Source organism: Saccopteryx bilineata, chromosome 4 (assembly GCF_036850765.1).
Source record: "Saccopteryx bilineata isolate mSacBil1 chromosome 4, mSacBil1_pri_phased_curated, whole genome shotgun sequence".
Classification (NCBI taxonomy): Eukaryota; Metazoa; Chordata; class Mammalia; order Chiroptera; family Emballonuridae; genus Saccopteryx; species Saccopteryx bilineata.
In genome coordinates, this window is record NC_089493.1 from 154,347,262 (window position 1) to 154,372,206 (window position 24,945).

The 24,945-nt window shown below is 42.9% G+C and overlaps 1 protein-coding gene across 2 annotated transcripts in view; it reads left to right on the forward strand.

Annotated features, from left to right (window-relative positions):
- FAF2 (Fas associated factor family member 2) overlaps positions 1-24,945 on the forward strand; it is a 78,299-nt gene that overhangs the window by 48,492 nt on the left and 4,862 nt on the right. For both annotated transcript variants that reach the window (XM_066272268.1, XM_066272269.1), the window contains 8 exons: positions 4,989-5,123; positions 5,757-5,833; positions 8,350-8,488; positions 10,982-11,067; positions 11,154-11,245; positions 15,833-16,010; positions 17,391-17,562; positions 18,636-18,779. In XM_066272268.1, the coding sequence (XP_066128365.1) occupies positions 4,989-5,123; positions 5,757-5,833; positions 8,350-8,488; positions 10,982-11,067; positions 11,154-11,245; positions 15,833-16,010; positions 17,391-17,562; positions 18,636-18,779 (1,023 nt within the window). The remainder of the gene's footprint in view (positions 1-4,988; positions 5,124-5,756; positions 5,834-8,349; positions 8,489-10,981; positions 11,068-11,153; positions 11,246-15,832; positions 16,011-17,390; positions 17,563-18,635; positions 18,780-24,945) is intronic.

Genomic DNA, 24,945 nt, shown 5'->3' on the forward strand with positions numbered 1-24,945 from the left:
GTTGGTGGTCAAGTGTTTCGTTATCGCTGCTCTGCCCCCAACTGCAATACAAAATTCTCCACTGCAAATATTGCAGAAAAGAATGGTATCTTTCTTTGATAAGAGGATTGGAAACTCCTTTTCCAGTTTATCGTTGAAATGGCATTTTCTCTTTTTTGATTTTCCCATCCCTTAAATGAAATTAAAAATTAAAAATAAAATACAGAGCTACACGAACGATGCAAGCACATTAGGAACTGAAAATGTTACATCATGGTAGGCGAATTTTCCGGAAGCTAAATTAACGAAACTAAATATCAAAGCCACCAATTTAGAGTGATATTTGGGTGTATTTATCATTTTCTAATTAAAGAACGTCTGTTTTATGCATCTATTTAATCAAAATGCGTTATTAATAGATACGATCTGAGGTTAAATTTCCACTTTAAAACTCGAATTTTGGGAAAATACTTGTAAATAAAATTATACGTACTTGGAAATTATTAAATAGATAATGAATTAATAAAACGTGAATTTTGCTTACCTATCTATGATTGAATATTCACTGAGAAAAAAATAATCGTGAGTCTACAATGTCGTATGTGCCGTGTCATGTTTCAGTAAGAAGTGCACAAAGCTATTTGCATGCTTGGTATATCGCGCACTCTCTCAAGGTCTGCCGTGCGGAGCGCATGCATCTCATAATCGCGTCTCGCTGCACTGTACTGATCCTTAATGAATCGTCATGTCAAAATACAAATATGTCACATCACATGCAATGGATCAACTCTGCATTGATCAAATATGGACATTTACAGATTAGTCTTCTAATATCAAAAAGGAGGACATGTAGGACTTTTCAAGGTAGGACAAAACTTACAAAAGAAGGACTGTCCTCCCTAAAGGAGGACGATTGGTCAACTTAATTTACATTATTGTGCAGACATCACCATCTTCAGAACTTTGTCATACCAAACTGAAACTCTGTGCCCATTATACAGTTACTTCCCAGTACCCCCTCCCCACAACGTCTGGTAACTACAATTCTTTGTCCTTATAAAATATGCCTTTTCTAGATACCTTTCATGAATGAAATCAGACAATATTTTGTTTTTGTATCTGGTTTTCCCACTTAGCATACTGTTTTTAAATCTGTAGTTTATTGTTTTACTTTTAATCAGGTGTTAGTAATCGAATTAAGGAGACTGTAATGAAACTAAAAGATAATAAAGTTTTAGAAACGTATAATTTTGTATTTTTGATGACTGAAGCTTGAAGTGACATCTCACTGACTACTTGTCCCAATAAAAACGTTTTTTTCTTTTATTACTTTTTTTTTTTTTTTAGAGAGAGAGGAGAGAGAGTGAGAGAGAGAGAGAAGGGGGAGGGAGGAACAGGAAGCATCAACTCCCATATGTGCTTTGACCAGGCAAGCCCAGGGTTTTGAACCGGCAACCTCAGCGTTCCAGGTCGACGCTTTATCCACTGTGCCACTACAGGTCAGGCCCCAATAAAAACTTTTGGCTTTGATTCAGCTTTAAAGAAATAATCCCCTCCCAAATAAAAGATTTATTCATGCCCTTTATATTGTCAGGTAATATTCCCTTGTACAAACATCTCTTTAGTCTTTCATCAATTAGACATTTGGGTTGTTTCCACTTTCAGCTACTATCAGTAATGTTGCAGTGAGCATTAGTGTGCAGTTTTGTTTTGACACTATGTTTCATTTCTCTTGGGTATAGACTTAGGCCGAAATTGCAGAGTCATATGGTAACTCTGTGTTTAACCTTTTGAAGAACTGGGAGATTGTTTCCAAAGAGTCTACACCAGGGGTCCCCAAACTTTTTACACAGGGGGGCCAGTTCACTGTCCCTCAGACCGTTGGAGAGCCAGACTATAAAAAAAACTATGAACAAATCCCTATGCACACTGCACATATTTTAAAGTAAAAAAACAAAACGGAAACAAATACAATATTTTTTTTTAATTTTTTATTTATTCATTTTAGAAAGGAGGGGGGGAGGGAGAGAGAGAGAGAGAGAGAGAGAGAGAGAGAGAGAGAGAGAGAGAGAGAGAGAGAGAAGTGGAGGAGGAGCAGGAAGCATCAACTCCCATATGTGCCTTGACCAGGCAAGCCCAGAGTTTCGAACCGGCGACCTCAGCATTTCCAGGTCGACGCTTTATCCACTGCTCCACCACAGGTCAGGCCATCAAATACAATATTTAAAATAAAGAACAAGTAAATTTAAATTAACAAACTGACCAGTATTTCAATGGGAACTATGCTCCTCTCACTGACCACCAATGAAAGAGGTGCCCCTTCTGGAAGTGCAGCGGGGGGCCAGATAAATGGCCTCAGGGGGCCGCAGCGGTCCACGGGCTGTAGTTTGGGGACCCCTGGTCTACACTATTACATTCTCAACAATAGTGTAGGAGTATTCCAGTTTTCCACATCCTCACCAGTATTGGTAGTGGGTGTAAAAGTGTATCTTGTGATTTGGATTTGCATTTTTCTGATGGCTAATGATGTAGAACGTCTTTCTGTGTTGTTTGTTGGTTATTTGTATATTTTCTTTTGAGAAATATATATATTCAAGTCCTTTGCCCTTTGTAAAATTCAATTGTCTTTGATGATGAGTTGTGAGAGTTCTTTGTGTTCTAGATATTAAACCCTTATCATGTATAGTATATGATTTGTAAATATTTTCTCCCATTTTTCTGATTTGTCTTTTGACTCTGATAGTGTCCTCTGATGCACAGAAGTTTTTAGTTTTGATGTCCAATTTTTTTTTTTTCTTTTGTTGCTTTTCGTTTTAGTATGACATCTAAGAAATCATTACCTAATCAAAGGTCGTGAAGATTTCTACCTGTGTTTTCTTTTGAGTGTTTTATAAATTTTGTCTTTACAACATTTAGGTCTTTGATGTATTTTGAGTTAATTTTATACATGGTGTGATTTAGGGGTTCAGCTTCATTCTTTTGCATGTGGATATCCAGTTGTCCCAGTACCATTTGTTGAATGCCTATTTTTCACTTTTGGATTGTACCTTAATACTTGAGAACATAAAAACTACAGGACTACTTGGAGTTAGCCGCACTGTAAAGTTTAATTAAAGCCAGCTCTCAAGGTGAGAGGGCACATCAGTCCTCCAAAGGACCACCCTCACTCAGACATCATCTGCAGGTCCTGGGAGTTCCCCAGACCACTCTCAGGTTTGATAATTCACTAGAAGGGCTCACTGAAAGCTGTTATACTTACAAAAACAGCTTATCACAGGGAAAGGGTACAGATGAAAGTCAGCTAAGGGGAGATGCTCATGTGATGGTCTAGAGTTCAAATGCAGAGTTCTGTACTTCCCTCTGGTGGTGCAAGGACACATTCCCCTACTGGTGTAAATGTGTGATGGTGTGCATTAAGTATTGCCAACCAGGGGAGCACACCTAGCTTCAGTATCCAGAATGTGCACTGGGTCCTCATTACACAGGCAGTGTTGACTTGATTGGTTGCCTGTGTGACTGAACTCAGTCTCCAGGTTGACTAATACTGCATTACCCAAAGTCCCCACCCTGAGTCACATAGTTTGGTTTTTCTGGGGTGGCCTGCCCCACCCTAAGATTTGGTAACAAAATCACTCCTATCTGATATGATATAGGTATCTCCTAGAAGCCAAAGGAAAAGACCAGACTTTTCTTTGGTTAAGGCCAAATATTTTTTTATTTATTTTTAAAAAAATTATTGATTGATGTAGAGTTAGGGAAACATCAATGTATTGTTCTACTTATTTATGCATTCATTGGTTTCTTGTATGTGCTCTGATCAGGGTTTGAATCGACAACCTTGGAGTATTGGGATGATGCTCTAACTCAGTTTTCAACTACCGGTTCCCAGACCATTGCTGGTCTGCCAAAAATTTCATGCCAGTCCACAAAAGAGTTAACCACCCTGATGTTATATGAAGATTATAGAGTCTATAATCATAGCTGGCCAGGGCAAGCCCAAATTTTTTAGTACACTGAAACACTCATTTTCAGGGTCATAATTAAGAAGGGAATGAGTTTTTTTGTTTGTTTTTTTGAGAAGGGAATGAGATTTTTTACAGACTGCCAGATTTCATCTGTCTGCCAGGAATTGTATTAGGATCTTCATGTATGGTCATCTCATTAAATTTTCAAATCAATACTGAAAAGGATCATTCTTTCATTTTGCACGTGAGGAAACAGGCTTATAAGCCAAGCAACTTCTGAGTGGTGGAGCTGGGATTCAGCTGAGTTTCTCTACTCCAAAGCCAAGGCCTCCATTAAACAGCACCAGTCAGGACTATTCCATTGCACAGCGATAGGGGCACTGTCTACATTGTACTCTCTGTGGGTGGCTCTCCTTGGGCTTGTACGGTGAAGCACCTCGTATTGCAGCTCCCCGCAGTGACACTTGTTGTATGAATAATAAGCAGAATACTTGCTGCATAAAGGGAGCTAGCTCCCAGACAAGCGCCTGTACTCTTTTGTATGTGGATTCTGGAGCCATCACCACACTTCACCTCCCACCATAGCAACAAGATACATTTCTCAGGTTGCCTGGGGATTTTTTTTTTTTTTTTTTTTTTTTTTTTACTGACTTTACAGAGAGGAGTGAGAGAGAGAAAGAAAGGGGGGGAGCAGAAAGCATCAACTCACAGTTGTTGCTTCTCATACGTGCAATGACCAGGGAGCTCCAGCCGAGCCAGCGACCTTGGGCTTCAAGCCAGTGTCCCCTGGCCTCAAGTCAGCAGCCACGGGGTCATGTCTATGATCCCACGCTCAAGCCAGCGACCCTGCACTCAAGCCAGTAACCTCAGGGTCCAGAACGTGGGACCTCAGCATCCCAAGCCAACACTCTGTCCACTGCACCACCACAGGCCAGGCCAGGGTAGGCCAGGTTACCTGTTTTTCAACAACAAGCAACAGTTGCCTCATCTCTTCTGAGTTGATGAGAGCATCACTTAAATTCTTTCTACTCTTTTTCTCCTCAGGCTGCTGTACAGGACAGACTGAATGAGCAAGAGGGTGTGCCAAGTGTATTCAACCCCCCTCCGTCCCGACCCCTGCAAGTTAACACAGCTGACCACAGGATCTACAGCTATGTTGTCTCGAGACCACAACCAAGGGCAAGTTTTTTCATAGCTGGAATTTCCCTTATTTTATAAGTCCATTCGCTTGATTATGTTGATATCTGTGTGATAGAAACAAAAGATATATTGAGTGTATAGCTGGCTCCTTGGTAGGTTTATTGAGTTTATTATTTTTCCTTGATTCTTTAATGAATTGATATAGTAACTACCCATTTTTGGGGGTGGGGGTTGCCAGTTATTTGAAGTGTTATCTGCATTTTGTTTTGAATACACAGTAGTTGTATTTACATGTCTAATAGTGGTTATCTTTCTTGCTCTTTCTGTATACCATATTTTAATGTGTAAGTCTGAAAAAAGGGAAGAATGAATAGTTATGATCTGGGGGAAAAACTTGCACTTGAGTTTGACAACTAATATAACTAGCTGCAGAAAAGCGTTGAAGCAGATTTAATATAAAAATTGTGTGATAAAAGAAAAATATGATAGTATTAGATGAAATGAGATCAAAGGCAATTGGTCTTCAAGAAGGGTGAGGTAGCCAGGAAGAGGGAACCGAATTGCACAGGGAGAAATCATGCAAAGGCCAAAGCAGTGAAAAACTGAGCTAGCAAGTTTGTCAAGTCTTAGGGAGTGAGTGAATGGTATCTAACTCTGTTTTTGAAATTTCAGGGGCTGCTCGGATGGGGTTATTACTTGATTATGCTTCCATTCCGGTTTACCTATTACACAATACTTGATATATTTAGGTATGTACTTTTGTATCTATGTGTCAGTAGCAACAGGGTGGACCTTGGAGCTGAAAGGTGGACCAGAGTGAGGTTTATGCTCTATGTCAATTTTGACTTGCAAGTTTGTCATCAGATTGAATACTCTTCCTAAACAATCTTTTTATATAGTATGAAAATATTTTAAGTTATGCAAACATAACAAATGAAATTGTTTTAAAATAGTCTTGTGTATCATTTTCAAGACTCGGGTTACCTACATTTATCATTATCCTCCCTCCTCCCACCGTGTTTGTCACCTCAACATTCCCTAGTTAATCCTCACGCCCTTTCCTTTCTAACCACCATTATATACTAGCTTCAAACTCCTTGGAACCATCTGACCAGTAATTATCCCAACAAATTCTGCTCTGAGATTATTCACTTTTCTCTAGAGTCCGTCCCAAGTTTCACCTTCTAGACACTCTGGTATAGTTCCCTCTGTCCGGGCCACCCACAGGTACCAGTGCTGGAGCCTTTCTGTATGCAAACCCCCTTGCCTAACACCGTGACCTCTCTTCTCTCTTCATGTACCATTTAGAGAGCTCAGCACTAGAAGCTGCAGAGGGGCAGGGCTAGAAAATGTCCGGTGGCCCCAAATTGCTGTCACATCAGGATTGGGCGCCTGATCTAGAGCTGAGTAGTAGATCAACCCACATCACCTACGCTTTTATGGAGAACTAAGATGTCTGTAGGCCTCCAGGTTAACAGACAGAGCTGGACTCAGTGGTTGGGGCCTGGCAGGCAGGGCAGCCTGGACCACCCTCGGGCACAGCGTGGCCTATGCCTTGCTCTAGGGAGAAGTGCCAGGAGCAGGCGACACCTCTCACCTTGGCCATTTGCTGTTGTGTGAAACTGCTTGCTTAAGTGGCTTCCTTGATTTAGCAAACTTCTTGTAGGTCAGCAATTAAACAATTAGTACTCTTTCTATCCCTGTTGTATTTAAGAATGGGCACATAAAAAACCTTTAAAATCATAATGAAAACTGAGTTGACATCTCTTTTTTAAAAAAGCTGATTGTCTTAATTTATGTAAGCCATCCATGGGACTATATTGTAATGAGAAACAAAGAAGTTAAAGCCTTTATCCATTCATTTATCAAAATGAAACTTAAAGACTAATAAGGTAATCCTAAAATGTTTAATTTCAAGGAAAGTTATCAAACATCAGTCTTCTGAAGGATCTCTACCCATATAAAGAGCTTTTTTAAAAATTGAATTGGGGCAACATTGGTTAATATGACCATATAAGTTTCAAGTGTACAATTCTAAAGTATATCATCTGTATATTGCGTTGTGTGCTCACCACCCAAAGTTTAGTCTCCTTCAGTGACTATTTATTTGACCCTACACAGCTTCTTACATTTGTTTTTAATTTGCTCTGGAATGTTTATGTCAGTCAGTTTGATTTGATTACTCATGAGAAATTACAAGTGAAATTGTGTACACATGGGAAATTTTAGGGTATAAGGAATTAGAATTGGCTCAAGATTTGGTAAAGAAAGTGTCATAGTTGTTTAGTCACCTTTTCTGCGTTGAAAATTCCTCGAGTATATGAATATTGTTTGTTTTCCTAGGAAAAAGTATGCATGGCATGTGTTACTAATATTAATACTACTGTATCATCCAAGCGACTTGTTTAATGTTATGTAGCACAGTGACTTATCAAGCAAGCCTCTGCTCCATTGCCTTCTGTGCAAATCCAAAGGATAAATAAATAGTGCTATGCAAATATGATAAGATGGGCTCTTTAAAAACAGATGTGTGGTACCATCCTTAATCTTACAATAACTGCCAGGTCTCCATATCTGCCCGTGCACTCTGAATCAATAGAGTAATTTCCTCCATGGATGCCATCAACCATAATCATCAAGCAGAATTTACTTGCCCCTTTGAAGAGCAAGTGAATCATGGCTGCAAATTGGGGTTTTAAGTTCCTATTTGTAATTTGATAGCTGGGAGTATGATTCAAAATTCCAGGAAAACGGAGAAGGAGAGGCAAATAAGAAAGTCAAAAAGAGACCTGCACTGTCCAGTAGCAGTCACTAACCATATATGGCTTTGGGGCACTTAATGTGACTGGAGTGACTGGGAAACTGAATTTTTATTGTATTTCATTAATTTAAATTTAGACAGCCACATGGCTAGTGGCTCCTGTATTCAACAGTGCCACTCTGGGGAGCCTGGGGCACAGCTTGACCCTTGATCTTTTTGAATATTGTGTCTTCCTTTCCCAGTTCTTCTAGCCCTAAATTTTTCTGCAAAAAGCACTCAGGATTTGTGTAGGCAGGTGTTGAAATTTACAATCCTCATAGTTCGCATTCTTCTTAAGTAGTCATTTGAACGACACTTGCTGCTTTGCAGCTTTTGAGCCAGGTGTACTCCCAGGCCATCACCTCCCCTGCTGCCATGTGTCTGGTACAGGAATCTTTACAAACTGGCCGCTCCATGTGCACTGCAGTAAGCCAATTCATGTGATATTTATTCCTTCCTCCCCAGGTTTGCTCTTCGTTTTATACGGCCTGACCCTCGCAGCCGGGTCACTGACCCCGTTGGGGACATTGTTTCATTTATGCACTCTTTTGAAGAGAAATATGGGAGGGCACACCCTGTCTTCTACCAGGGAACGTACAGCCAGGTCAGTGCCACAAGCCATATAGGTGCCAATTTATTGATATGATTCTGTCCACAAAGAAAAGGATAGCCCAGCACTGATCATGTCATTCTTTTACTGAGAAACCTTAAATAGCTCTTCATTGCTTACAAGAAAAATGACCAAACCTTTTAGCTGGGCCCTCCTTGATCTAATCCCAACCTACTTTTGAGGTCTTTCCTGCGTAACTTGTTTCCCCAGTACAGTAGCTAAACTGTCTCCTGAACAAAGTCTGTACTTTCCGCCTCTGCCTTTGCCTTGCTGTTCCCTCCACCTGCAGTGCTGTCCTCACATTTGTGCTAATTAGAGTCTTGCCCAGCCTTCAACCAGCTCACATCACTTCCATCTTATGCCCTTTCCTGATTGCTGTGCCCTACCCTGGCCTACCTTGCAATTTAAAATAGTAATCTTTCCTTTTGTGCTTTTATAGCATTGTTTTTAATCTTACAGTAATTTCACATTCTTCTCTATATTTTCGTTGTATCTGTGTCTTCTCTCCTATACCAGACAATAAGACCGTTGAAGGCAAAGCCTAAAGTTGTCTTTGATCCCTCACAGAGCTGAATAAGGGCATAGGCCATAGACTCAAGGAGGTACATCTCATTAGTCCAAGCCACACCGACCTTTGACTTGTTACCTCGGGGTGAAAATTAAGAGTTTTATGGATGTTAAGCATATCTCTAGTTTGCCAGAGAAAAATGTAGAAATAACAGTGTGGGCATAGGCCAAGTGCTGGTTGTATTCTGTAGCCTTCAGGAATCCTAAATCTGAGAAAAAGAAAAATGCTTCCTCTTGCTTCCTGCTTTGATTCTCTTATATCTGCTTTTTCTCCTAGTCAGTCTCCCTCACTGGCTGCTCTGACCCCAGTCACAAACATTAAGCACCTACTGTATACTAGGCATTGTGCTCAATGTTAGAGATGCTGAATGAGGTCCTGAGCCTCGACCATCATTGGTCATTCAGGATATCTTAATTGATTGTAATTGGCTCACAATTTTGCAAATGCAAAAGTATACACAGGAACCTTGGAGACTAGCCTTGTCTTTGAAGATCTTTTAAACCCTGGTCTCTCTTTTTTTTTTCTTTTTTTTTTTTTTTTTAAGATTTTATTTACTGAGTTTAAAGAGAAAGGTGGAGGGGGGAGGAGTAGGAAGCATCAACTCATAGTGGCTTCTAGTATGTGCCTTGACCAGTCAAGCCTGGGGTTTCTAACCAGTGACTTCAGCATTCCAGGTTGAAGCTCTGTCCACTGAGCCACCACGGGTCAGGCAAACCCCATGCTCTTTAGCAGGGGTCCCCAAACTACGGCCCGCGGGCCACATGCGGCCCCCTGAGGCCATTTATCCGGCCCCCGCTGCACTTCCAGAAGGGGCACCTCTTTCATTGGTGGTCAGTGAAAGGAGCACATTGACCATCTCATTAGCCAAAAGCAGGCCCATAGTTCCCATTGAAATACTGGTCAGTTTCTTGATGTAAATTTACTTGTTTTTTATTTTAAATATTGTATTTGTTCCCGTTTTGTTTTTTTACTTTAAAATAAGATATGTGCAGTGTGCATAGGGATTTGTTCATAGTTTTTTTTATAGTCCGGCCCTCCAACGGTCTGAGGGACAGTGAACTAGCCCCCTGTGTAAAAAGTTTGGGGACCCCTGCTCATTAGAATACCTTTGAGTCCCACCATCCTTCATTCCTGCTTGGTCTATGGCCTGGAATTATCTTTGCAGTGTTTTTTATTTACAAGAATGTCAGAGTTGTTAAGTGGCAAAATTCTCACTACCTTTTTCATGTGGTCACACACTCCTGTTTTTGTCTTTCTTTAGACTAGGAAGAGCTGACTTCTGTGATTTTGGGGGGACCTATGTTTGTCAGCCTGTCTACTCTCGGGTGCCTGATAACAAATTAAATCCTAACAACACCAAACTATTTTTCATTGATGCTTGTTAGCATGGACTTTATAGGGAGATAAACTCTCTGGGTGTGAAAGAAGGAGCCCAGAACTCTGATTTCTTGCTCACCTTTTCCCCTCATTTCTCCTTTTGTTTCTAAATGTATATGTTAGGGCCCTTAGCTTTTTTTTTTTTTTTTACAGAGACAGAATCAGAGTGAGGGATACACAGGGACAGACAGACAGACAGGAACAGAGAGATGAGAAGCATCTATCATTAGTTTTTCGTTGTGCATTGCGACACCTTAGTTGTTCATTGATTGCTTTCTCATATATGCCTTGACCATGGGCCTTCAGCAGACCGAGTAACCCCTTGTTTGAGCCAGTGACCTTGGGTCCAAGCTGGTGAATTTTTGCTGAAACCAGATGAGCCCACACTCAAGCTGGCAACCTCGGGGTCTTGAACCTGGGTCTTCCGCATCCCAGTCTGATGCTCTATCCACTGCACCACCGCCTGGTCAGGCAGGACCCTTAGCTTATTAAAAGCTCAGTCACAGCCATCATAATAATTAGCGATCTTTTGTGTCCCACAGGCACTTAATGATGCCAAGCGGGAGCTTCGCTTTCTCTTAGTTTATCTCCATGGAGAGGATCACCAGGACTCGGATGACTTCTGTCGGTAAGTGGATTGACCACTTTCTCTTTCCTGACCTCATCTGCTGAGAGTTTGTAGTAAGCAAGTTCTTCTCATGTCCCTCTCCACAGCAATACCCTCTGTGCCCCTGAAGTTATTTCCCTAATAAACACTCGGATGCTCTTCTGGGCGTGCTCCACAAACAAGCCTGAGGGATACAGGGGTAAGTTGTGTTTCCTTTGCCTCACTGTGATTGTTGGGATGCCTTTGGAATAAGCTGGAAAGACTTGCCGTTTATTGCATGTTTACTCTGTGGTAGACAGAATATTAGATGCTATTTATACATTATTTAATCTTCAGCAATCTTGAGAGATAAGAGTGTACACAGAAACAGGCCCAGGCCCTGGCCGGTTGGCTCAGTGGTAGAGCATCGGCCTGGCGTGCAAGGGATCCCAGGTTCGATTCCCAGCCAGGGCACACAGGAGAAGCACCCATCTGCTTCTCCACCCCTCCCCCTCTCCTTCCTCTCTGTCTCTCTCTTCCCCTCCCGCAGCGAGGCTCCATTGGAGCAAAGATAGCCCGAGCACTGGGGATGGCTCCTTGGCCTCTTCCCCAGGCGCTAGAGTGGCTCTGGTCGCAACAGAGCGTTGCCCCGGAGGGGCAGAGCATCACCCCCTGGTGGGCAGAGCGTTGCCCCCTGGTGGGCGTGCCGGGTGGATCCCGGTCGGGCGCATGCGGGAGTCTGTCTGACTGTCTCTCCCCATTTCCAGCTTCGGAAAAATAAAAAATAAAAAAATAAAAAAAGAAACAGGCCCAGAGTTTAAGTCTGGCCCAGGATTGCACAGGGAGCAAGTGTTGGTATAAACAGTTCTTTCAGACTCTAGCCCACTCTTTTCTTTTTATTTTTTTGAATTAAAAATATATATATATATATATTTTTTTTGTATTTTTCTGAACCTGGAAACAGGGAGAGACAGTCAGACAGACTCCCGCATGCGCCCGACCGGGATCCACCTGGCATGCCCACCAGGGGCGACGCTCTGCCCACCAGGGGGCGATGCTCTGCTCCTCCGGGGCATTGCTCTGCCGCGACCAGAGCCACTTTAGCGCCTGGGGCAGAGGCCAAGGAGCCATCCCCAGCGCCCAGGCCATCTTTGCTCCAATGGAGCCTTGGCTGCGGGAGGGGAAGAGAGAGAGAGGAAGGGGGGGGTGGAGAAGCAAATGGGCGCTTCTCCTATGTGCCCTGGCCGGGAATCGAACCTGGGTCCCCCGCATGCCAGGCCGACGCTCTACTGCTGAGCCAACCAGCCAGGGCCAAAAAAAAATATTTTTCAATTATGGTTGACATTCAATATTATATTAGTTTCACCCTGGCAGTATAGCTCAGTTGGTTAGGTTAGAACATCGTCTGATATACCAAGGTTGTGGGGATCCCCTGTCAGGGCACATACAAGAACCAACCAGTGAGTGCAGAAATAAGTGGAACAACAAATCTATGTCTCTCTCTCTCTCTCTCTCTCTCTCTCTTGCTCTCTCTTGCTCTCTCTAAAAACAATAAACAAAAATATTTTAAAATGTTAGTTTTATGTGTACATCATAGTGGTTAGATGTTTAACTTATGGAGTGATCCCCTAATAAGTCTGATACCACCTGGCACCATACATAGTCATTACAACATAACTGACTCTATTCCCCATGCTTTGCTTTATGTCCTCATGACTTCATAACTGCCAATTTGTATTTCTTGATTCTGTCCCCTTTTCACCTAGTCTCCTAGCCTAGCCCATTCTTTATAGTTAATCATTGGCAGAGCCTGTTTTTATTCTTAAAAACACCCAGTTCTGCATGGCCTCTGCTAGCGCAGTGGATAAAGCATTGACTTGGAATGCTGAGATTGCCAATTTGAAACACTTGGCTTGCCCGGTCAAGGCATATATAGGAGTTGATGCTTCCTGCTCCTCCCTCCTTCTCTCTCTTTCTCTCTTACTCTCCTTTCTCTAAAAAAAGAATAAATAAAATCACAAAAACACACAGTCCTGGCCCTGGCCAGTTGGCTCAGTGGTAGAGCGTTGGCCTAGCGTGCAGGAGTCCCGGGTTCAATTCCCGGCCAGGGCACACAGAAGCGCCCATTTACTTCTCCACCCCTCCCCCTCTCTTTCCTCTCTGTCTCTCTCTTCCCCTCCCACAGCCGAGGCTCCATTGGAGCAAAGTTGGCCTGGGCGCTGAGGATGGCTCCATGACTTCTGCCTCAGGTGCTGGAATGGCTCTAGTCACAACAGAGCGACGCCCCAGATGGGCAGAGCATTGCCCCCTGGTGGGCATGCTGGGTGGATCCCGGCCGGGTGACTGCGGGAGTCTGTCTTGACTGCCTCCCTGTTTCCAACTTCAGAAAAACAATAACAAAAAAAACACAGTTCTAGCCAGCCAGCCGCTTGCCTATAATCTTGATGGGCTTCGTACTGAAGAGTTTATTCTCATCATCAGTAATTTTATTTTATTTTTTATTTTTTTGTATTTTTTTGAAGTTGGAAACAGGGAGGCAGTCAGACAGACTCCCGACCGGGATCCACCCGGCAAGCCCACCAGGGGGCAATGCTCTGCCCATCTGGGGCATCATTCTGTTGCAACCAGAGCCATTCTAGCACCTGAGGCAGAGGCCACAGAGCCATCCTCAGCACCCCGGCCAACTTTGCTCCAATGGAGCCTTGGCTGCGGGAGGGGAAGAGAGAGACAGAGAGGAAGGAGAGGGGGAGGGGTAGAGAAGCAGATGGGCACTTCTCCTGTGTGCCCTGGCCGGGAATCAAACCCGGGACTCCCGCACGCCGGGCTGACGCTCTACCACTGAGCCAACCGGCCAGGGCCTCATCATCAGTAATTTTAATAGACCTGGCCCTGGCCGGTTGGCTCAGTGGTAGAGCATCGGCCCAGTGTGTGGAAGTTCCAGGTTTGATTCCCAGTCAGAGCACACAGGAGAAGTGACCATCTGCTTCTCCACCCTTCCCCTTTCTCTCTCTTCCTCTCTCTCTTTCTCTTTCTCGCTCTCTCTTTCTCCTTCCCCTCCCCTCCCACAGCCATGGCTCGATTGGTTTCCAGGGGTAGTCAACCTTTTTGTACCTACCACCCACTTTTGTATCTCTGTTATTAGTAAAATTTTCTAACTACCCACCGGTTCCACAGTAATGGTGATTTATAAAGTAGGGAAGTAACTTTACTACTTTATAAAATTTATAAAGCAGAGTTACAGCAAGTTAAAGCATATAATAATAATTACTTACCAAGTACTTTGTCGGATTTTCGCTAAGTTTGGCAGAATAAATCTTTATAAAACAACTTACTATAGTTAAATCTTTTTATTTATACTTTGGTTGCTCCACTACTGCCCACCATGAAAGCTGGAACACCCACTAGTGGCCGGTAGGGACCAGGTTGGCTACCACTGGCTTAAGCAGTTTGGCCCCAGGTGCTGAGGATGGCTCCATGGCTTCGTCGCAGCACTGAAATAGCTTGATTGCCAAGCAATGGAGCAGCAGCCCCGGATGAGTAGAGCATCGATCGCCCTGTAGGGGGCTTGCTGGTTAGATCCCAGTTGGGATGCGTAGGGGAGTCTGTCTCTGCCTCCCTGCCTCCCACTTCTCCCTTAATAAAAAAAGTTAATAGAGCTTCTTGCACAATGACTTGTTTGAGTACCTTAAGTGCTGATAGGGAGTCAGAAAGTTCAGCTTTTTGCTGACAATAACTTTTACTGTAGGTGAGTATTTTTAGAAGTCATTGTGAGATACAAAGGCTTTCAATGAAGGAAAATGTATTTACTTTGCAGTTGTAGGCTCAAGCCAGTGACCTTGGGCTTCAAGCCCCAATTATGGGACCATTTCGATGATTCCACACTCAAGCTGGTAACCCCGCACTCAAGCTGGTGACCTTGAGGTTTCAAACCTGGGATCTCAGCATCCCAGTTTGGCGCTCTATCCATTGTGCTACCACCAGTCAGGTTCAGTAACTTATGAGCATATACCAGCCATTGGGTTAGATCTTGAGAACCAAAGATGTAGCAGATGTTTCATTTACATCCTAGAATCCGAGTCTTTACTCATAATTGGTTTTTATTTTTATTTATTTTTATATTTTTTCTAGTTGGTTTTTAAGCATCTGATAAGTTCCTGTTGCATGCATTTGCCATTCTGATATGGCTTTGGGGATGGTGGATGATGAATAGGAGACTAAGGATACTTTTTTTTTTTTTTTTTTTCATTTTAGAGAGGATAGAGAGAGAGACAAAGAGAGAGGAGAGAGAGTCAGGGGGGAGGAGCTAGAAGCATCAACTCCCATATGTGCCTTGACCAGGCAAGCTCAGGGTTTCGAACCAGCGACCTCAACATTTCCAGGTCGACGCTTTATCCACTGCGCCACCATAGGTCTAAGGATACTTTTTAAAGAAACTTATAAAATCTCTTTTTTTTTTTAACTGGAATAAAATCATAGGTAAAACTTTGTTGTGGTAAAATCTTGGTTATTTTATTCTTTTATTTTAATTTAATTTAATTTAATTTAATTTTAGTTACTATTTTTTAATTGAGAGGAAGGGATATAGAGACTGATTCCTGCTTGCAGCCCTACCGGGATCCACCTGGCAGCCCCCGTCTGGGGCCATGCTTGAATCACCTAAGGCCAACACTTAGAACAACTGAGCTGTCCTCAGCGCCCCAGGCTGATGCTGGAATTATTCTGGCTTGCTCATTGTGAAGTCTTAAGAGTTGATCTGTTTTATCCCAAAGTCCCGCCCTTTGACCTTTGGCATCCTTTTTTCTGTCAGTTTCTCAAGCTTTACGAGAGAACACATATCCATTCCTGGCCATAATTATGCTGAAGGATCGGAGGATGACTGTGGTGGGACGGCTAGAAGGACTCATTCAACCTGACGACCTCATTAATCAGCTGGCATTCATCATGGATGCAAACCAGACTTATTTGGTGTCAGAACGCCTAGAAAGGTATACAGGGGAGTTCCTCTCTGGAACTGAGGAACCAGATGACCTCGGGCTCCACATAACATGGCTTCTCTCTCGTAGTCAATGTTAACAACTTTGTTAATTTAGTGTTAAAATATTTATATACTTTGACGTAAGTAACTCTCCATCAGATCATCTATTCTTAAAGAGATGTGAAACAAAATACAGACATGGCTCTGTGCTGCAGAATATATATTGTGTCATTTAGACTAGCAGACCCTTGATATAAAAGAGCTTAAATGTAAAAAAATGAAAGATGATTGTAACTCTTCTCCTAATGATGTAATGTTCATGTAGAAAATTTGGAAAACACAGAAGAGCACAAAGAGGAAATTTAAAATCACCCATAATCCTACTACAAGTTTTGACATTCTAGTTATATTTTCTTTCAATTATATAGAAACACACAGAGTCCTATGTACACGTACAATTTTTTGGAGAGAAAATAGGATATACACCAATATGTTACAGTGTTTTCTCTTTGGCTAGAACTCTGAATGTTTCTGCATTTTTCAGATATTCTGAGATTGGGTATGTGGTGGTTGGTTTTAAAAATACTTTATTTATTGGTTTTTACAGAGACAGGAGAGAAAGGGGAGCATGGAATGGGAAGTATCAACTCATAGTTGCTTCATGTTAGTTGTTCATTGCTTGCTTGTTGTATGTGCCTTGACCAGGGAAGCCCAGGGTTTCGAACTGGCGACCTTGGCATTCCAGGCCGAAGGTTTATCCACTGCGCCACCACAGGCCAGGCTGTGGTGGTTGGTTTTATGAAAACAACTTACACAGAAATGTAGTAGCCCAAAAAGTTATTTACCTGTAAAATATGATCTGTTGATTATTTTATAACAATAATACTGTGTTACTCTTGTTAGAATTTGGGAAAATGATAGCTTAACAGTAAGTAAAGTTAGAAGAGAAGGAAAAAGCTTGCCAATTCTTTTTTTGCCTATTAAACTGGGAAAAGAAGTGGCTCATTCAAATTCTGCCCCACTCTGGTTTGGATCCCTTTATGGTACTGTGAAATAGTTCTCTGCCAACATTGTCAATCTCTTCACTCCCCCCCCCCCCCCGAATTTCAATATAAGAATACCCAAAGTGTCTGACCTGTGATGGCACGATGGATAAAGTGTCAACCTGGAATGCTGAGGTTGCTGGTTCAAAATCCCAGGCTTGCCTGGTCAAGGCACATATAGGAAGCAACTATGAGTTGATGCTTCCTGCTCCTTCCCCCCTTCCCTCTCTTTTCTCTCACCCCCTTTTCTGTAAAAATCAATAAAGTAAAAATTAAAAAAAAAAAGAAAAACCCCAGAGCTTGGTGAGCTTGCTCTTTTCCTTGTGTGACTTTTGATCTGTCTGTAGGGAAGAACGAAACCAGACGCAGGTGCTGAGGCAGCAGCAGGACGAGGCCTACCTGGCCTCGCTCCGGGCTGACCAGGAGAAGGAGAGAAAGAAGCGGGAGGAGCGCGAGCAGAAGCGGCGGAAGGAGGAGGAGGTAAAGCAGCAAAAGTTGGCAGAGGAGAGGCGGCGGCAGGTAATGAATGTGTCTCTATTCCTGATGACTCCCAAATCAGTCTTATCTTTAGTGTGAAAGGAAAGAACTAGAAGAGGGTGAAATCATGGGGATTTAAATTCTCCTTGCCTTTTTTTTTTATTTATACCTGAGATAAGGTGAGGGCATGCTTCAGTGAGAGCCCTGCACTAGCTTCCTTTATCTTGAAGGGTTTATTTTATTTTATTTATTGCTTTGAGAGTGAGGGGCAGGGAGAGAGAGAAACATCGATTTGTTGTTCCACTTATTTATGCGTTCATTGGTTGTTCCTTGTATGTGCCCTGACTGGGGATCAAACCCTCAATCAACCTTAATGTATGGGGACAGTGCTCTAACCAACTGAGCTATTCAGTCAGGGCTCTCCTTGCCATTTTTATATTTGCTACATTTTCACAAAAAGTATTTTTAAATGTGTAAAAATTTGCCCTGGCTGGATAGCTCGGTTGGTTAGAGCATTGTCCCAAAGCTCTGAGGTTGCTGGTTCAATCCCTGGTCAGGGCACATTCAGGAACAGCTCAATATTCCTGTCTCTGTCTCCCCCCTGCCCCCCTCCCTTTCTCCCTTCCTCCCTTCCTCTCTTCCTCTCTCAAATCAATAAATAAAAATAAATAAAAATGTTTAAAATAAAATAAAATATAAAAATTTTAATTAAAAATATACAACAGTGAGTAAAAGGTGTAATAACTGTGTTCCATGGGAAGTAAATATAGGTAGTAAACAGTTCACAGTGCTATTTAAACTGTTCATTCATAGTAGCAGTTTTGACTCGTTTGGCACTTTATTCATGGCCTTGTTTCATTATATGTTACCACTTGATTATAGCCAGTGTCCTCTGGTCATTCCTTTTTTTTTTTGAACAGTTAAATACCTGAAACAGTCAGTAAATAGTACATGTGATGCAATAGTATTTTGAATTCAGTTGTTTCTGACTCTTGGCAACAAGTTTTTCTGATATTAGTTACTAATTTTCCTTTGCATAATAGACCTAGATGGTGATTGCATTTCCAGTTTCCTTGTTGGAGTCCTAGCCTTACCTTTGCTTTGTGTTTCTACAGAATTTACAGGAGGAAAAGGAACGGAAGTTGGAGTGCCTGCCCCCTGAGCCTTCCCCTGATGACCCTGAAAGTGTCAAGATCATTTTCAAATTACCCAATGATTCTCGAGTAGAGAGACGATTCCACTTTTCACAGTCTTTAACAGTAAGGACTGCCTGAGTACTGTGACATGAAGATGTATCTGGCCTGTAGACTTGGAGAGTTTTAAGGAATTGCTGGAGTGTTGGTGTGTGTGCTACTCTGGGGAGCCGGGAGGAAGAGGGGCAGAGAAGAGGGCTGTGAACTACCGCACATGCCCTCAGTTCTAGCTGCCAACTCCAACAGTATTAAGGGTTCCTTTCTTTATGTTTGAATCTAAGATAAAAAGGTCTTTTAGCCCTGGCCGGTAGGCTCAGCGGTAGAGCGTCGGCCTGGCGTGCAGGAGTCCTGGGTTTGATTCCCCGCCAGGGCACACAGGAGAAGCACCCATCTGCTTCTCCACCCCTCCCCCTCCTTCCTCTCTGTCTCTCTTTTCCCCTCCCGCAGCCAAGGCTCCATTGGAGCAAAGTTGACCCGGGCACTGAAGATGGCTCTGTGGCCTCTGCCTCAGGCACTAGAATGGCTCTGGTTGCAACAGAGCGATGCCCCAGATGGGCAGAGCATCGCCCCCTGGTGAGCATGCCAGGTGGATCCTGGTCAGGCGCATGCGGGAGTCTGTCTGACTGCCTCCCCATTTCCAACTTCAGAAAAATTAAAAAATAATAATAAATTTTTTAAAAAAAAGGTCATTTTAGTAGGAAGTCCCACAAAAGACTGAGGTGAGAGGCTCACAGCAGAACCCATTGCTCTGTAGAGAAAGCTCCGGAATCGCACACCTGAATATAGAAGCACATGCGCTTCATAGGCACATGTCACTCTTCTCTCTTCCTATGTAGGCTTTGCGAGGACCCGCTCTGGGGCTACCGTATAAATCTGGCTTCCATGGGTAAATGCTATTGGTCATTCCAGAAAGAAGGACTTAAAAGCAGACTCTTATTAAAGCCTTTCAGAATGAGGTTCAGATTTATTCTTCCAGAATTATTAGATGTGTTTCTTTGGTCAGTTGTTTTAATCTCTAAGCCTTAGTTGTTTTCATCAGTCACACAAGTGTAATAAGCATTCTCAAATATAAGATTGTTAGGATTAAATTCATATCTAAAATGTTTAACATTGTGCTTATCATAATTTAAACACCAGCTTGTTTTTGGTATTTAAAAAAAAGAAGTTTCTGTTTATATTAAGAGTTGATTTCCACATTTATAACTGCAATATATTCTGCCATTTCCCTGATTACTGGAAATAGGCAGGAGTAAATTTCATACTGGAAATGAGGATGCACTGTCCTCGTGGGGATTCTTGGCACCTTCATTATGTCTCCCTGTTTAAATGGAGAGCACTGGACAAGTTGCAGTCTGTTACAGGACCTCAGAGAGCCCATCTGTGAAATGGAAATATAATCTGCCCTCTGATAACTTTAAAGTGAATGTATGTCAGACACTGTGCTTGGCACTCTAGGGGTACAGTGATGCATGAGTGAGATGTGGTTCTGGAGTTCATGGAGCTTACTTGCCAATAGGGAATGTAAGACTCAGAGAACTGCGTGACCAGGTGACTGCGTGACCAGGTGGTGGCACAGTGGATAGACCATTGACCTGGGATGCAGAGGACCCAGGTTTGAAACCCCGAGGTTGCCAGCTTGAGCACGGGCTCATCCGGCTTCAGCACAGGGTTGCCAGCTTGAGCATGGGAGCATAAACGTGACCCCGTGGTCGCTGGCTTGAGCCCAAAGATTATTGGCTTGAAGCCCAAGGTCACTGGCTTAAGCAATGGGTCACTGGCTCAGCTGAAACCCCCAGTCAAGGCACATATGAGAAGGCAATGAATGAAGAACTAAGGTGCCGCAATGGAGAATGGTACTTCTCATCTCTCTCCCTTCCTGCCTGTCTGTTCCTCTCCTCCCTCACTTTCTCTCTCTCTTGCTTGAAGAAAAAATAAAAGATTCAGGGCTAATACAGAGTAAAAAGTTATGAGCCATCCTGGTTAGTGAGAAGCAAATATCTTCTTTTATTTCTCTAATTTATGTATATGGGTAGAGGTGCACATCTGTCACTTTGGATTTTTTAAATAGGGATAAAATGAATGAGCTTCACATGGCACCTGCGATGTAGTAGGTGGTTACCAAAGAATGTCCTTTACCCGGTGTGTTTCCTAACCACTGGTGTGCATATGGGTTTTAATTTTCTTTTTCAGTAACAGTTTTGCTGCAGCCGGAGCTCCTACTCCCCAGACTCTTGCTGCATATGTGAGAAACCCAACCAAAATTTACTCTTGATAATTTTTTGAATATCTGTTAGAATTGTGGAATAGAATAGGCTTGTGGCCAAAGGGAAAGCAACCTATTTGTTAACTATTTAATTTTTTAAGGTTTTTATTTTATTTATTTTTTTATTTTTCTGAAGCTGGAAACGGCGAGAAACAGTCAGACAGACTCCCGCATGCGCCCGACCGGGATCCACCCGGCACGCCCACCAGGGGGCGACGCTCTGCCCCTCTGGGGCCCTTGCTCTGTTGCCACCAGAGCCACTCCAGCGCCTGGGGCAGAGGCCAAGGAGCCATCCCCAGCGCCCGGGCCATCTTTGCTCCAATGGAGCCTCGCTGTGGGAGGGGAAGAGAGACAGAGAGGAAGGAGAGGGGGAGGGGTGGAGAAGCAGATGGGTGCTTCTCCTGTGTGCCCTGGCCGGGAATCGAACCCGGGATTTCTGCATGCCAGGCTGACGCTCTACCACTGAGCCAACCGGCCAGGGCCTAAGGTTTTTAAATGTATAGGTGCTCAGTAAAAGTTACTTAAAAAACAAAAAAGTCCAGACTGAGAAGTACTTGGTCTAAATGGGGACAAGGCTTAGGGATGGAAAGAAGTGGCAGAGGGGAGTCTGGTAGTTGTGCTGGCCTTTAATTTAACATTCATAGAGGTAATAACCTACAGCTGAATAATTGATAGGTTTTTCTTACTCTTTTTAGCAAGAGAGAGACAGACAGACAGAAAGGAGAGAGATGAGAAGCATCAATTTGTAGTTGTAGCACTTTAGTTGTTCATTGATTGCTTTTCATACGTGCCTTGACCAGGGGCCTCCAGCTGAGCCAGTGACCACTGTTCAGGGCACCAACCCTGAGTTCAAGCCAGCGACCATGTGATCATGTCTAAGATCACACACTCAAGTTGGCAATCCACATTCAAACCGGTGAGCCTGCACCCAACCCAGATGAGCCTGTCCTCAATCCAGCAGTCTCGGGTTTTGAACCTGGTTCCTCAGCATCCCAATTTGATGCTCTATCTAGTGTGCCACCATTGGTCAATTAATACTGGGGTTTTTTGTTTGTTTGGGGTTTTTTTTTGTCTTTTTTAGCGGGTGAGGCACCCATAGGGACATATAGACAGGAAGGGACCATAGTTGTTCATTGATTGCTTTCTCATATGTGCCTTGACTAGGGGCTCCAGTCAAGCCAGTGACCCCTTGCCCAAGCCAGCAACCTTTGGGTTCAAACCAATGACCATGGGGTCATGTCTACAATCCCACGCTCAATCAAGCAGGATGAGCTCATACTCAAGCCGGTGACCTCAAGGTTTCAAACCTGGGTCCTCTGTGTCTTGGGTCAGTGCTCTATCCACTGCACCACCACCTAGTCAGGCCTGGTCAGGCAGGCAACTGATAGTTTTTAATGCTCTTGCAGACTATGTTGTCTTCCTATGAGCTTTGTTTTTCATAAAGAACCTCAAGGAGGAGTGAATGTTCAGTGAAATAGTTTGCACATGATGCCTTCTCTTGATAGTAGTAAAATGATGAGATAACAAAGGATAAACTGTAAAAACCTCTCTAGGCCCTATGAGTGGGCGAAGAGTGGCAGCTGACCTCCACTTAAATGCTGAACATACAAGAGAGTCCCAATTATACTCAGCCCAGGACAATCTTCTGCCCACTTGGAACCAAAAGGAACCTTTGAGGTGCTGTCATCTGTTTTCAGTTGCCCATCGCCATGACAACAAAAAATGCCAGTTTTGTGTCAAGGTTGAAAATAGTAGTCCCCCCTTTTCTGTGGTTTCAGTTACCCATGATCAATTAGGGTCTGAAAATATTAAATAGAAAATTCCAAAAATAAGAAATGTGTAAGTTTTAAATTATGCGCCATTCTGAGGAGCGTGGTGAAGTTTTGCTGTCCTACCTGTGCTTTCCACACTCCCCACCCCGTTCTTGGCTGTCAGAGACCACATGCATATAACCCCATTATAGTATACTCTTCTAGTTCTAGTTTGTCATTGTTGTGATCTCTTACTGTGCTTAATTTAGAAATTAAACTTTGTCTTAGGTATGCCTGTGTAGGAAGAAGCATAGTAGGTGTAGCATATATAGGGGCTCAGTCCTATCCAGTTTCAAGCATTCACTGGGGGTCTTGGAACGTATTCCCCATGGATATCAGGAGACTGCTGTATTCTCAAGCAATGATTAAAAATAAAACAAAAAAATAAATAAAATAAAAAATAAAACGAAATACAGAGTGGGGCAAAAAGTAAGGTTACAGTTGTTCATATGGAAAATAATAACAGTAATAAGTACAACTATAAGAATAAGTAGTTTTATATGCTCACAACTGTCAGCCTACCTTTGCCACACCCTGTGTTATTTCATCCTTAAATAAAACCCATGATGAATTCAGACGAAGAACACTTGATGCAAGTCTAATTGATGCATCTCAAGAAAAGAAAAGGAGCCTGGCCTGTGGTGGTACAGTGGGTGAAGTGTCGACCTGGAATGCTGAGGTCGCTGGTTCAAAACCCTAGGCTTGCCTGGTCAAGGCACATACCACAAGCAATCAGTGAACAACTAAATTGAAGCAACTGTGAGTTGATACTTCTTGTTTCCCCCTCCTCTCTCCTTGCTCTGTAAAATAAATAAATCAATTAAAAAAAATCTTAGAAAAGAGAGTATGGCCTGCAGGCCAAAGCATCAACCTAGAACGCTGAGGTAGCCAGTTCAAAACCCTGGGTTTGCCTGACCTGTGGTGGCGCAGTGGGATAAAACGTCGACTTGGAACACTGAGGTTGCCCGTTCGAAACCTTGGGCTTGCTTGGTCAAGGCACATATGGGAGTTGATGCTTCCTGCTCCTCCCCCTTCTCTCTCTCTCTCTCTCTCTCTCTCTCTCTCTCTCTTTCTCTCTCTCTCTCCCCTCTCTCTAAAAATCAATAAATAAAATATAAAAAACAAAAACAAAACCCTGGGCTTGCCTGTCAAGGCACATGTGAGAAGCAACTACTATGAGTTGATGCTTCCTATTCCTCCCCACTTCTCTCTTCTAAAGTCAGTTTAAAAAAGGAAAAGGAAAATCAACACATCTGATTTTTTTAAGAAAAGGGAGAGAATATTAATGGAAATTGCAGAGTCAGTGAAGGGAACTGAAAATAATTGATGTTGGTAGACTAAAATATTAGAAGTTAATTAAAATCATGAATGAATTAAATAAGAGGACCATGGATTTACTCCTTAAATCCTAGAATTATAGCCCCTAAATGCTCTAAGGAGGTTAGTGTAAGGCAAATGAAGGAAGGACTGCTTCACACAGAGGGCAATAAACATAAAATGTCCTATTCCATAGGTATTTCACATTTCAAGTTTCAGCAATGTGAGTTTTCTGATGTTGCCTAATTCTGGTTAAGAGTGTACTTGTGCCTTGTCAGAGCCAGAGCAGGGTGGGGATGGCATTCTCACAGAAGGGAGGTCCACATGGAAGGTCTCGCTCAAGTTAAGGAGGGTGTCCACCTGTGGGGGCAGCCCAGTACACAGAAGTTAGAGTCCATGTGGCCCCTGGGTGGGTTGCGGTGTTAAAACCAAAACTGGGTAAGGGGGCTTGGGGGGTGAACTCATGGTTTTTAGTATATGTATATAACAATCTAGCATACAAGGGGAGATGTGTAGTGTGTACATATATTCTCCAGCTTTCTTCACAGAGAGTACTTGAGAGTATTAGCACCCCAGTAGCAGTGAACATACCATAGTATTTAGGGTATTTAGAGTATGGCTTTTTATACCATTGTTCATTAAGAAGAACCCAGGGCTCCTTGGAGAAATGGCTTATTCCAAGCTGGAGCATCTTGTGCCCAATAGTAAGTAATTATTCAGAGAACAGTGGACACACGTCAGAAAGGCACAGAAGCCAGCTTAAATGGGCTTCTGACTCCATCTGGAACAACTTGAACATTAAAATAAATAATGCTTGTAACACTTTAACCTACTGAATAAA